This window comes from Colobus angolensis, unplaced genomic scaffold (genome assembly GCF_000951035.1).
Source record: "Colobus angolensis palliatus isolate OR3802 unplaced genomic scaffold, Cang.pa_1.0 Scaffold249, whole genome shotgun sequence".
In the NCBI taxonomy this organism is placed as follows: domain Eukaryota; kingdom Metazoa; phylum Chordata; class Mammalia; order Primates; family Cercopithecidae; genus Colobus; species Colobus angolensis.
The window spans coordinates 245,167-259,296 of NW_012115699.1; the positions used below are offsets into that span (position 1 = coordinate 245,167).

At 40.8% G+C, this 14,130-nt stretch overlaps 1 protein-coding gene across 1 annotated transcript in view; it reads left to right on the top strand.

The window, feature by feature from the left end:
- Positions 1-14,130, top strand: part of TET3 (tet methylcytosine dioxygenase 3) — a 123,931-nt gene that overhangs the window by 80,455 nt on the left and 29,346 nt on the right. Inside the window, exon 4 of the mRNA XM_011946041.1 lies at positions 8,704-8,794. Within this exon, the coding sequence (XP_011801431.1) occupies positions 8,704-8,794 (91 nt within the window). The remainder of the gene's footprint in view (positions 1-8,703; positions 8,795-14,130) is intronic.

Sequence of the window (14,130 nt, forward strand, 5' to 3'; positions counted from 1 at the left end):
CCAGGCTGGAGTGCAGTGGCACGATCTCAGCTCACTGCAGCCTCCACCTCCCAGGTTCAAGTGATTCTCCTGCCTCAGCCTCCTGAGTAGCTGGGACTACAGGTGCCTGCCACTACGCCTGCTAATTTTTTGTGTTTTTAGTAAAGATGGGTTTCACCGTGTTAGCCAAGATGGTCTCGATCTCCTGACCTAGTGATCCGCCTGCCTTGGCCTCCCAAAGTGCTGGGATTTCAGGCGTGAGCCACTGCCCCCGGCCCACCTGTTTCCTTTTAAAGGATAATGGTGTTTAAAAATCAAAACCAGAGAGCTAGGGGTACTTACAGCTACTATAATGTCATTGCTTTTGTGTTTCTCAAGTGGACAGGACCTGATATTTATAATTCAGTTTTAACAGTACATAGGTTTTACTTCTTTGATTTTTATACTTATATCTTCTTTATCTTATACTTAATAAGATACTTAATCTTAGTTCCTAGCTCAGGATCCTTTAAGTACCATACATAACATTTATTCACTATATAAAATGAAAACCGTATGAAAATGAGACATTTACATAACAAGAAATTGATGGTGGTAGTGTATATATATGTTACACATATGCATGCACAGAAGATGATATGGTATCTATAATATATATCCTTATATAACATATGAGGATAATTTGTACATGTATACTAGTTTTATAACTTTGTTGTAAGTCAGCAACTTTGTTGTCAAATTTCTTTTCTAGAATATCTTCTCCCTTATACAGACTTATACTCATGAGGAGACATAGGTAAAAGAAACAATGCTTTCAAGAGACTCCTTGGGCTGCCCTGTAAACTGCTGAAAGCAGTTTTGGTTTTGTTTGGCACTTGGAGCTTTCTCTGCCCTTTGTGTTTTAGTGGCCTTCCCAGAGAAACCTGACCAGCCAGTTCTAGGTTGTCTTGGTTTTAGATCTTCGTATCTTGTTTTCCAGCTATTGGGATGGAGTTGCTAAGGTTTAGTTTGTGCCTTCTCCTTGAAAATTTCCTTTCTCTGACCTTAACCATGTAAGTTTTGAGTTTTTGTGACTTAGGCAGAAGATGATGGGCAAAAGCTACATGGTGTTTCTGTTCCCAGCATAAGACCCTGCAGTCAGTTTGTTACTTTGAATTTTCTCCAGACAATAGAAACTGGAACAAAGCCCAGAAGTTCTGACATATTCTTGTGTTCTATTTTCTGTATACCATGTGGTCTCCTAGCACCTATAAAGAGTTCAGACCACTGCCTCCAGCACCCACATTCTCATATTCTCTTTCTCTCCCTTCCCCCTGCTCTCCCTTGGCCTTCTCCTCTCCCCACCTCTTCACATGCATCCTTCTCTAATTCCATTTTATGGTTCAAAATAGTGCCCATTTGGAATGAGTCATTTCTAACTCTTTAGTTGAATATACTCATTCATGAAATGTTTGAGCACTGGTACCTTGCATCTCATCTAATCTTCAACAATCCTATTATGTAAAAACATTATTTTAACTACGTTGAGGCTCACAAAGGTTGTGTAATTTGCCCACAGTCACATGATTTGTTTGGTGGAGCCTAGACAATAGCTGCCTATTGAGCTTATATTATGTGCCAAACACTGTGCTAAGCCCTTTGTGTATTTTACGCATAGAGGCATGAGGATTAGAGAGGCTGGGAAGGTAACCATTGTAGTTGCCCAGGTTTCTGTCTGCAAGATCTGTATTTGTTATTCTGTGCCACATTAACAGTTACATAACAAGTATATAATGTATATATACATGCCTCGATAATTGACATTTGTATACAAGATACTCTAGAAGTCCAGAGGGAAAACAGCCTGAGAAAGTTCAATAGGGCTTCACAGAAAAAGTGGCATTTAAACTAGGCCCTTTCTTGGAGCTGGAGCTGCAAGGAAAGAAAGGGGAAAAAAATGAGTTTTTCCAAAAGGAGAGATCCAGAAAGGCACTGTTGTCAATGAGAAAACATATTTAAGGACGTGGGGTACCAAGTGGTTGTGTAGCAGAGCCCCTGGTGGCTGGGACAGGTTGCAAGGCAGGGAGGTGTGTGGAGATGGTATGGTGGGGACTTTGTGGACCACGTTCTGAAATTTGGATTGTGTCGTCTGTCCAGCGTGGCATCATCAATGGAAAGTGATGTAAACAAATTTCTGTTTGGGGAACATAACTGGTTGTATTGGGTAGGATGACTTAGGAGGGCTCAGACCAACTGTTAGGAGACGATGGCGTTAATTGAGGCAAGAGCCTGACCCAGGACAGTAGGAAGGGGTGAGGTGCCTCCATGAGTAGATGACGTCAGTGGTAAGCCACTTCGATCAGGTCATCTGCTTGGCTGTACACTCCATGGCTAACTGTTTTTGTTTTTTTGTGTGTGTGTTTTTTTTAAACTGGAATGCAACTGAACTCAGTATAAACTTGCTTTTACTCTGCTGCTCTTAGAGTTCATAATGACATATGTATATACCTTTATGCTTGTACATGTGTGTTATGTACAAATGTATGTGTGATTGTGTGTAAACGACCTGTAGCATCTTATACAAGCTGTACTGAAATTGTTTTTTCTCCCACTTAAAATATCTTGGAGGTCATTTTCTGTCAGTAAATCTGAAGCTGCTTAATTCCTTTTGACAACTGCTCAATATTTCATTATATGGATATGCTGTAATGCATTTAACTAGTCCATAATAATGGACATTTAAGTTATTTCTGATATTTTTCCATTACAAACAGTGATATAGTGAGTATTCTTGTTACATAAGTCCTTTTTTACATATACAATTATAACCAAATTCCTAGAAATAAATTTTTTGAGGAATTTGAAATTCTTTGAAATTGCTAGTTCAAACAGATTATGCATTTGTCATTTTAATGTATTGCTAAATTATTCTTTATACTGCCTATATCCTCACCAACACAATGACTTATCAGACTTTTTGATAGGGACACCTCTGAAAGAGGGATAATGACATCTCATTGTAGTTTTATGCGTGTTTGAGCCATTTGCATTTTTCGAGAACCATTGGTATCTTTTTTCATTTTTCTCTTGTGTTGTTGACCTTATTTAGTTGTAGTAGCTCTTGATATATTAAGGAAATTAGCCTTTTGACTGATGTCAGTTCCAGATCTCTCTTCCCAGTGTGATGTTTGTCTTTCAGCTTGACTTTCAGTAGTTATTACTAAGTTTTTCTTTAGTTGATTTATCAGGGTTTAATTTATTTATTTTTGGGAGTGGCTTCGGAATATATGTCATACTTAAAGACCCTTCTTCATGATTATTTTTTAAAACTTCCATTTTTTTCCTTCTAGCATGTGTATTGTATAGTTTAATTTTTTTGTATTTTAATCTTTCAGCCATTTGGAATGGATTTGGGGGATAAGGTATTAAGTATGGATCAAACTTTTTCCCCCCAGTTGTCCTAACACTATGCATTGAAAGTTTTATCTTTTCCTATTGATAGGAAGTACCATGAGGTATCTTATGTGTGGGTCTTGTCTGCTTGGCTAGATCATACACGTTTAAAAGGCAACAGTCAGGTATTATTCTATCTTGTATGCCCCATAAAGCTGAGCATAATGATCTGGATAAAATAGGTATGAAATTAACTTTTTACATTTAAAAAATTGTGATTTGTATACATAGGAAAGTACCCAAAACATTCATGTAAAGCTTAATGAAATTTTGTAAAATGAACCTGTGTGACCACCACCTGGATCAAGAAATAGGCCACTTCTAGTCCCCCAGGAGTCACCTCTATGCCCTTTCTTATTTATTTATTTTTTTCCTTGATCCTTGATGCAGAGTCTTGCTCTATCACCCAGGCAAGAGTGCAGTGGTGCGATCATAGCTCACTGCAGCCTTGAACTCCTGGTATCAAGTGATCCTCCTGCCTCAGCTTTTCAAGTCGTTGGGACTATAGGCACATACCAACAAGCCTGGCTAGGTTTTTATTGTTGTTGTTTGTTTGTTTGTAGTGACAGGGTCTCACTATGTTGCCCAGCCTGGTCTCAAACTCCTGGACTCAAGTGATTCACCCCTCAGCCTCCTAAAGTGCTGGGATTACAGGTGTGAGCCACTATGCCCAGACCTGTATGCCTTTCTAACTACATTCCTCTTCCATCCCCCAGAAGTAACCATTCTCTTAACTTTTGTTGAAGGGGTGGCCTGCCCCTTCACACCTGTGAGCGTTTCTCGTTAGGTGGAGCAAGAGACTTGAGAAAAGAAATGAGACACAGAGACAAAGTATAGAGAAAGAAAAAGTGGGCCCGAGGGACCGGCGCTCAGCATACAGAGGACCCAAGCCAGCACTGGTCTCTGAGTTCCCTCAGTATTTATTGATCATTATCTTTACCATCTTAGAAAAAGGGAAGTGGCAGGATAATAGGATCATCGTAGGGAGAAGGTCAGCAGTAAGACATATGAATAAAGATCTCTGTGACGTAAGTTTAAGGAAAAGTGCTGTGCCTTGATATGCATATGTAAACATCTCCATAAACCTTTTTAGTGCATAAAGAGCAGCATTGCCCTAGCACGTCCCACCTTTCGCCCTAAGGCGGTTTTCTCCTTTCTCAGTAAACAGAACATACAAGCGGGTTTTACACTGAGATGTTCCATTACCCAGGGACAGGCAGGAGACAGATGCTTTTCTCTATCTCAACTGCCAAGAGGCCTTCTTTCCTCTTATACTAGTCCTCCTCAGCACAGACGCTTCACGGATGTCAGGCAGGGGGACGATCAGGTCTTTCCCTTCCCACGAGGCCGTATTTCAGACTATCACATGGGGAGAAACCTTGGACAATACCTAGCTTTCCTAGGCAGAGGTCCCTGCGACCTTTGGCAGTGCACATGTCCCTGGGTACTTGGGATTAAGAGAATGGTGATGACTTTTCACAAGCATAGTGCCTTCAGGCACTTGTTTACCAAAGCACACCCTGCACAGCCCAAAATACATTAAACCTTGAGTCACCACAGCACATGTCTCTTGCAAGGACAAGGTTGGGGGTAGGGTCACAGATTAACAGCATCTCAAATACAGAACAAAATGGAGTCTCTTATGTCTACTTCTTTCTGTATAGACACAGTAACAGTCTGATCTTTCTTTTCCCCACATTTGTGACAGTAATTTCCTTGCTTTTCTTTGTATTAAGTTGAACCGTATAAAATTATTGTTTTTGTTAGGTCAAAAATCATTGACTGTCTGCAATTTCATATTTCAACCTAGTAGTTTTTACTCACTATGTATGGATCTCTTTATAGTTTGAGTCTGTTATTGAATATCATTTAAATGGAATCTTAACTGTATTGTGCTATATTAGTCCATTTTCGCATTGCTGATAAAGATGTACCTGAGACTGGGTAATTTATAAAGAAAAAGAAGTTTAATGGACTCACAGTTCCACATGGCTGGGGAGGCCTCACAATCATGGTAAGAGGCACATGAGAATGAGAGCCAAGTGAAAGGGGCTTCCGCTTATCAAACCTTCAGATCTCCTGAGACTTATTCACTACCATGAGAACAGTATGGGGGAAACTGCCTCCATGATGCGGTTCTCTCTCACCGGCTCCCTCCCACAACACAGAATTATGGGAGCTACAATTCAAGATGAGATTTGGGTGGGGACACAGCTAGACCATACCATCTGTGTTGTGCTGCTTTCACTCGCGGTGCTGTTGTAGTCAACCATGCTGTTGCAGGTTTCTGATTTTCATTGCTGAATATATTCCATAATATGACTACTGCATTTCAAGAGAAATCCATTCCACTGTTGCTGAATTACGGGTTGTGTCTTTATTTGGCCTATTTTAGCAAGAATACTAGCCAGTTCCAGTGTCTCAAGCCTGTACTCCTAGCACTTTGGGAGGCCGAGGCAGGCAGATCGCTTGAGCCCAGGAGTTGGAGACTAGCCTGGGCAACATGGCAAAACCCTGTCTTTACAAAAAATACAAAAATTTGCCAGGCATGGTGGTGCACACCTGTAGTCCCAGCTACCCAGGAGGCTGAGGTGGGAGGATCACTTGAGCCTGGGAGGTCGAAGCTGCAGTGAGCTGTGATTGTGCTATTGCACTCCATCCAGCCTGGGCAACAGAGTAAGACCCTGTCTCTAGAAAAAAAAAAAGAATCCCATAGCCTGGGTGGTTTAAACAGTGAACATTGATTTCTCACAGCTCTAGAGGCAGAGAATTCTAAGTTCAAGGCACCAGCAGGTCTAGTGTCCGTCGAGGGCCCCCTCCTAGCATGTAGACAGCCACCTCCTCGCTATATCTTCACATAGCCAGGAGGGGAGAGGGAAGGGGAAGCAAGCTCTCTGGTATCCCTTCCTATAAGGACACTAGTCCCATTCAGGAGGGTGCCACCCTCTTGACCTAATTACCTCCCCAAAGCCCTACCTCCAAATGCTATCCCATTGGGGATTAGGCTTCAACATACAAACTTGGGAGGGACACAAACATTCAGTCCACAGCAGGCTGTCTACAGCTTTGACTCTTGCAGACTGTGTTGATGTGAAAATCTTTGTATGTGGGATTTAATGTGTGTGACTATGATTTCTCCTAAGGATCAGCAAATTATGGCTCACTGTTTTTTTCTTTTACTTTTTAAATACTTTATTTTGAAATAATTTTACATTTATGGGAGAGTTACGAGGTTAGTGCAGAGAGTTCCTGTATATACTTTATATACCTTCTCTTGCTTGTAAATGTCTTACGTAATTATGGTATATTTAAAATGAAGAAATTAATGTTGGTACAATACTGTTAACTACAGACTTTTTGGATTTCATCAGTTTTTCCACCAATGGTCCTTTTTCTGTCATAGGACCCAGTGTAGGATACTCTGTTACATGTAATTGTCATATCTTAGATAGGAAGCAAACTTGCCGGCTGTAGTACAGTAGGTGCACACTGTGTGTAGAGTTTTTTTGTTTTTAGCCTCCTAATATCCAGCCAAATCACTGTTTTCCAAAGCAGCTACTATGTAGCCTTTTGGGTCTATTTTCTTTCACTTAGAAAAACTCATTTAAAATTCATTCATGTTGTTACATGAATGGTTTGTTCCTTTTTACAAGTTGAGTTGAGCTTCACATAAAATTAACCATCTTAACGTGAACAATTCAGTGGCATTTAGTACATTCACAATATTGTACAACCACATCTCCCTCCAGTTTTAAAATATTTTCATGATATTTTAAAATATTTAAAATTTTTCCAAAAAAAAATCCCTGTACCCATTAGGCAGTTACTCCTCATTCCTACCCACACACCCCAGCCCCCAGCCTCTAGCAGCAACCACCAATTTGCTTTTTTGTTTCTATAGATTTACCTATTCTGAGTATTTCATATGAATGGAAGCATACAATGTGTGACCTGTTTTGTATCTGGCTTCTTTCACTTAACAAAATGTTTTTGGTGGGGCACAGGGGCTTATGCCTCTAATCCCAGCACTTTGGGAGGCCGAGGTGAGTGGATCACCTGAGGTCAGGAGTTCAAGACCAGCCTGGCCAACATGGTGAAACCCCCGTCTCTACTAAAAATACAAAATTAGCCAGGTGTGGTGGCACATGCCTGTAATCCCAGCTACTTGGGAGGCTGAGGCATGAGAATCACTTGAACCTGGGAGGCGGAGGTTGCAGTGAGCCGAGATCACGCCATTGCACCCCAACAAGAGCAAAACTCCATCTCAAAAAAAAAAAAAAAAAGTTTTCAAGGTTCATCCATATTGCAGCATGTATCAGAACTTCTTTTATTTAAATTGTGGTAAAGTATGTATAACTTAAATTTGCCATTTTGATCATGTTTGTGTGTACAGTTTAGTGGCATTAATTACATTCACAATATTGTGCAACTGTCACCACTATCTGTTTCCAAAACTTCATCAGCCTAAACAGAAACTCTGTCCCATTAAGCAATAACCCCTCATTTCCTGCTCCTCCCAGCCTCTGCAAACCTCTCATCTACCTTTTGTCTCCAGGAATCTGCCTCTTCTAGATAATTCATATCAGTGAAATCCTACAGTATTTGTCCTTTGTGTCTGGTTTATTTTACTTGGCCTAATGTTCTTAAGGTTCAACCATGTAATAGCATGTATCAAAACTTCATTCCTTTTTTGGCTAATATTCTGTCATATGGACATACACATTTTGTGTATCCAACCACCTGCTGATGGATGGTTATATTGTTTTCACCTTTTAGTTGTGGTGAATAAATGCTGTTCTGAACATTGGCATACAAGTACCTGTTTGAGCCTCTGTCTTCAGTTTGATTGGGTATTTACCCAGGTGGGCTTCTGTCACTTAACAAAATGTTTTTGGCCAGGTGTGGTGGCTCACTGGAGGAGAGTAGCTTACTGACCCCTGGTCTTGAGTGTGTGTCTAGAAATGGAATTACTGGGTCATGCAGAATGCAACTCTTTAGCTTTATTGGATAATGGTGGGCGGAATCCCAAAGTGCTTAGATCACAGACAGCACTTGGTTTTATCAGAGTTTTAAATTTTGGCCAATTTGGTCCATGTGTGATGGTGTTTTATTGTGAGTTTAATGTGTATTTCCTGATTTCTACTGGAGTTGAACACCTTTTCACATGTTCATAAGCATGTGGGTTTCCTGTTTTCTAGCATGCCTATTAACTTTCCTATTGGTGGTTTGCCTTTCTAAATTAATATTGACTAATTAATATTCCAAAAATGTTTACTCTTTGTGTTTCTGCAGAACAAATAGTGGAGAAAGATGAAGGTCCATATTATACTCACCTGGGATCTGGCCCCACAGTCGCCTCTATCCGGGAACTCATGGAGGAGCGGTAAGTGATACACAGATGTCCAAGGAGAAACGGGTGTGCTGTTAATGGAACGTGGATATTAAGCACCTCTCATTTTTCATTGCCTTGTAATAGAAAGCATACAGAAAGGAAGCTCTGATAACTGGGTTATGGAAGGCTGACTGTGGGATCCTCACTTCCATTGTTTCTGGGTTTCTTTCATTCTGTAGGTCTGCCAAATTCATGTACCCCTGCTTCTCTCTATCTTGAAATGTTTTTATTGAAGAAACATGGTTATATGGCTCTATGTTCTGTAGAGTTAGTTTCCTACAGTCTGAATTTTGCTGATAGCTTTCCCGTGGTATTGTGGTGTCATTAAAAATGTTTAGCATGCCTCTATGTCCTGTAAATTGGTAGTTAGACCAAAAGCCCTGATTGGGATCAGGTTGTTTTTCCTTTTTTTCCAAAACTGCCTCATAGGTAGAATTTTTTACCTCCCCTAAGAGGAATGTAATGTCTCACTCCTGGCCAGTGGGAACCTACTCAGGTTGTCCCCTAAATCCTTTGGACAGGATCATAGGAGTCTTTCATAACTTTCTTGATCTGTCATGTAACAAGATATCCTGGGTTCACGCTGTACATTTATCCAAGAAGTCCCGGTTCTTTTTATTGGAGGAAAAAGTATTTAGAAAACAGACTCTGCCTACTAGGGGCACTCATGACTACACGGGATTGTTCATTGTTTTTAGGCTGCTTAAGTAGAAAGAGCTATGTTGAATCTGTGGATTTTTCATTTTTGTTATTGCTTAGTGATTACATACATCATGAGTTTATATTGACACTCCCAATTCAAATTCAGGACTCTAGGGTTTCTGTTTACTAGTTGTGGTTTTTGAGCAGTTCATATAGATGGAGACTTGGAAACCCATGTGCATGTCCACAGCAGTTAGTAAACTCTGAGTTCCAGTCTGTGGCTCCGGGGCTGAGAGCAGGGACTTGAGCCAGACTGAGGCCCAGTCCTGGCCCTGCCACTCACTGCTGAGTCCCTAGCAAGTTGTTCTGCTCTTCTGTGACTTAGTTTTCTTATCTGCAAAATAGAGATGATGATAAAAATACTTAGACTGTAGGAGTGTCGTGAGGATAAACTGAATTGATGTGTGGAAAGACTTAGTGCTTGTCATGAGTACTACAGAAAAGGTAGATAGTCATTAACTACCTCACAGACAAATGCACTAACTGCATTTTTTCAAACAAGCATTAGTTTTTGTTTTGTTTTGTTTTTGAGATGGAGTCATACTGTAGCCCAGGCTGGAGTGCAGTGACGCAATCTCAGCTCACTGCAAGCTCCGCCTCCCAGGTTCACGCCATTCTCCTGCCTCAGCCTCCCGAGTAGCTGGGACTACAGGCGCCCGCCACCACGCCCGGCTAATTGTTTTTTTAGTAGAGATGGGGTTTCACCGTGTTAGCCAGGATGGTTTTGATCTCCTGACTTCATGATCCACCCGCCTTGGCCTCCCAAAGTGCTGGGATTACAGGCATGAGCCACTGCGCCCGGCTGCGTTAGTATTTTAATAACAAAAGCTAAGATGATGTAGACATAAACATATGCTTGCGCATACATATACATACAAATACATGAAAAGCTGCGTGGCTTAGAGTTGCTGCAGATTCGGGAACCAGATTTTGTCTGACCATGGGAGCCAAATACTTTTTTTTTTTTTTTTTGACGTGGAATCTGCTCTGTCCTCCAGTCTAGAGTACAGTGGTGTGGTCTCGGCTCACTGCAACCTCCACCTCCCAGTTTCAAGCAATTTTCCTGTTTCAGCCTCCCGAGTAGCTGAGACTACAGGTATGTGCCACCACTCCCAGCTAATTTTTGTATTTTTAGTAGAGACGGGGGTTTCCCCATGTTGGCCAGGCTGGTCTCGAACTCCTGACCATAGGTGATCCGCCCGCCTTGACCTCCCAAAGTGCTGGGATTACAGGCGTGAGCCACCGTGCCTGGCAAGGAGCCAGATACTCTTGTCTGTGTAGCACAGAACATGATTTTGAACTGAATGACTATAACAGCTTCTCTGAATAAATGAAAGGTAAGATACATGGAGGACAGTGATCTACAGTCATCACTCTTAATTTCCTAGACGATCTGGGAACATTTATTTTCACCAATCTGTAAATTCTAGCCTGGTATGAGGGCACTTCTGAGTCCATGAGCATAAGACAGATTTGAAGCTGTGTAAGTGTTGTCATGCTTGCCTGCATGTGCTCACATCCCTGTGTGTTGCAGTTTGCAGATTAGACCAGGCAGCTTCTGGGCCAGTGATTTTTGTAAGGAATCCTGACACTATCATTTGCTGCAGGGGAGTCAAATGTACAAGTTTGATCTGGGGCAGGTTTTTTGTTCTGGGGCATTTTGGGGTAACAATTTTATAAGATTTCCAGACAGCTCTCTTAAACAACTTTTCATTATAGAAAAGTATTTTGAAACAAGGATCAAGAGATCTTTGAAATCTGGTAAGATAAGGTTGAAATATGTCCCCCCCCCATTGCTTTAAAAATAACAGCCAGCTGTAGATTCTTCAGAAACTGATCCAAGGGAGGAATTCCTCTCAAGACCAGGAATACTTGTGTTTTTCCTTAGCAACTGGTTTATTTTTATCTTAAGGACCTTGCAAATCATGTAACAGATTGCAGTTCCATCTTTATGTTGCCTGCTAGTAAACTTGGAGCCAGATTTGTGTACCCCATCAGGAGGAAGGTAATTTCTCATCTTTGGCCCATAGAACCTATTCAGGTTCATTCCTCTGGATTTTTTTGTTTGTTTGTTTTATTTTGTTTTGTTTTTGACATGACCCTAACAAGCCTTTTTCGGATTTCTCATATAACAAGATATTCCAGGCTTATCTCTCAGAAATACACACAAAATCCCACTGTTTGTATTTTGTATACCAGCATACCTTTTTTTTTTTTGCCCTTTACTCTGATTTCATCACTTGTTAGTTTTATCTTGTAGATATCTTCATAAGATCCTTTCTGGAACAAGGGGAGTAGTGAGTGATTGATGCAAATCCCCTGGGTAGGGATCTAGTTTGTGAATGGTGGGTATAGTTTGTGAATGGCAGGTCTAGGCCGTCTCTTTTCCTAGACTGTTCCTCAACCCTTTCTCTTCAGGACTGCTCTACTGTCAGGAGTTGGCTGAAGGCAGGGAGGGGAAAAAACTGAAATCAGGAAAACCTGGTTCTGTTAGCTTTTCCAGTAAAGATTTGGAGAAAGGAGGGGAAGGTTGAAAGCAGATCCTAAAATTTCCCAACTTATTTATAAGCTTCATACCTTGTGGGTACCCAGGTCCTTATCTTCATAGATAATTGGAGTCAGTTGTCAAACCTGTATCTGAGACTGGTGCACAGCACAGAGCCTTATGTGTTCTGTCTGGGAAGGAGATTCTCTGCAGCCTAGGAGTTCATTAAAAGCTTGTTCTAGAAACAAAGAACCAACACTGTGCTAGCAGGTTCTCTGAGATTTGGGGAAACTGGTCTTGTTACTGTGTGATAGAGACAATTCTGAACAGGCAAAGCCTCAGAGCAGTGGTTGTCAGATTTCAGTGGGCCTCAGAGTCTCTAGAGGGTTTGTTAAAACACAGATGACAGGGCCCCACCTGAGTTTCTGACCCAGCAGGTCTGGGATGGGACCTGTGAATCTGTGTTCCATTCCTACCAAATTTCTAGGGGATGCTGATGCTGCTGGCTCTGGGACCACCCTTGGAGAGCCAGTTATCCTTTAGAATAAGATGATTGGCTTGGATGATTAGTTATCCTTTAGAATAAGATTTCAGGCTATCTATGCAGACTTAGTCGAGGGTCTGATAGTTAATCTGAATACTAGAAGGGCCTCTTCATGATAGGCCAAAAAGTGAGGCACTTAAGAAGAAAGAGCTAAAGTGAGAGTTGATTGGCTGTCTTTAAACACAAAGAGACAGTCAGTTCTGTCTTGTTTGTTGTTGTTGTTGTTTTTTTTAGTCTAGCTGATCAGACAGTGCTTGGCCCTTTTATTTGTCTAATGCGAGGTTCACTGTAGGACACATTTCTCACAGGGGCGGGATGGTGGGGAAGGACCTGGTTGGAAAGCGGTGGCAGTGTCCTCAGCTCACCCTCCTGCGAGGAACGCGATAGTGCTTCCGTCTCAGTGAGAGGAGTGTGGTCACCTCAGGCTGTTCTCCCGACAGAGATCTCCAGGACACACCAGGGCCCCAGGCCCTGCCCTTATGGGTGGCTTCCTGATAAATGCTTGTTGAAATGAAAGTTGTCCAGGAACCAGACAAAAGCAGCATTATGTGTTCTTTAACTCTTCATCCAGACCACACTATATAAACTCCTGAGTCCTGTCTCCAAACACTTTCTATAAGAGACTAACAGAGCCTTAGAATTTTAATGTTGTAATGATCAGAAACACTTTTCATCCTTTTGCTAAGATCTTGAGTGAAATAGAGAACATGGAACTCAGAGGAACCTTAGATCAGCATTTTAAAAAAAATCTTCGTGGGCTGACAAGAGCTTGTTTGAAAACTAATTAGTTAATTTAAAAACATTATAAACTGTGTTCTCTTTTTCAATTACAAAAATGAAACAAAGGCTTTAAAAGTCTAAAGAATAAGTGAAGCTCTAAAGTTTGATGTTATTTTTCAATATTTTCTAAGCATTTACAAAGATATTTGTATATATACAGATATAAATTATTGAATATGTATATAGAGAAGTTTTAAACCAAATGTAGTCCATTATAATATACCCACTGTCTGTAGCTTGCTTTTTCCCCCACTTAATTTCTTTCCATGTCAGTACATACAATTCTACCTAATCATTTTTGATGGGACATGGTTTTTCATTGCATGAAAATTGATGGGTTTTTTTTTTTTTGTGAGATTTATTATAATGTATTTAACCAGTCTCATGGTAGACATATAAGTTGTTTCATTTTTCTGTTGTTGATGAGACAGTGAATTATCTTGTTCCTAAAGCTTGGTGCATTTGTACAGTTATTTCTGGGGTGGAGATTCCTAGAAGTGGAGTGGATAAGATAAAGAATATGTGTATTCTGAACTGTAGAAGCTATGATAACGTTAATGCTCTATGAAATAGTATATTAAAATAACATGCCGTGATCAAATTGAATTTATTACAAAAATACAAGGATAGTTAGATTCAGACGAGCTGTTAAAATAGTATGCTGTTAATTGATCGAATAAAAAACATTTAATCATCTGTCTCCTTATATGTTAAAAATACATTTTATAGGCCGGGCGCGGTGGCTCAAGCCTGTAATCCTAGCACTTTGGGAGGCCGAGACGGGCGGATCACAAGGTCAGGAGATCGAGACCATCC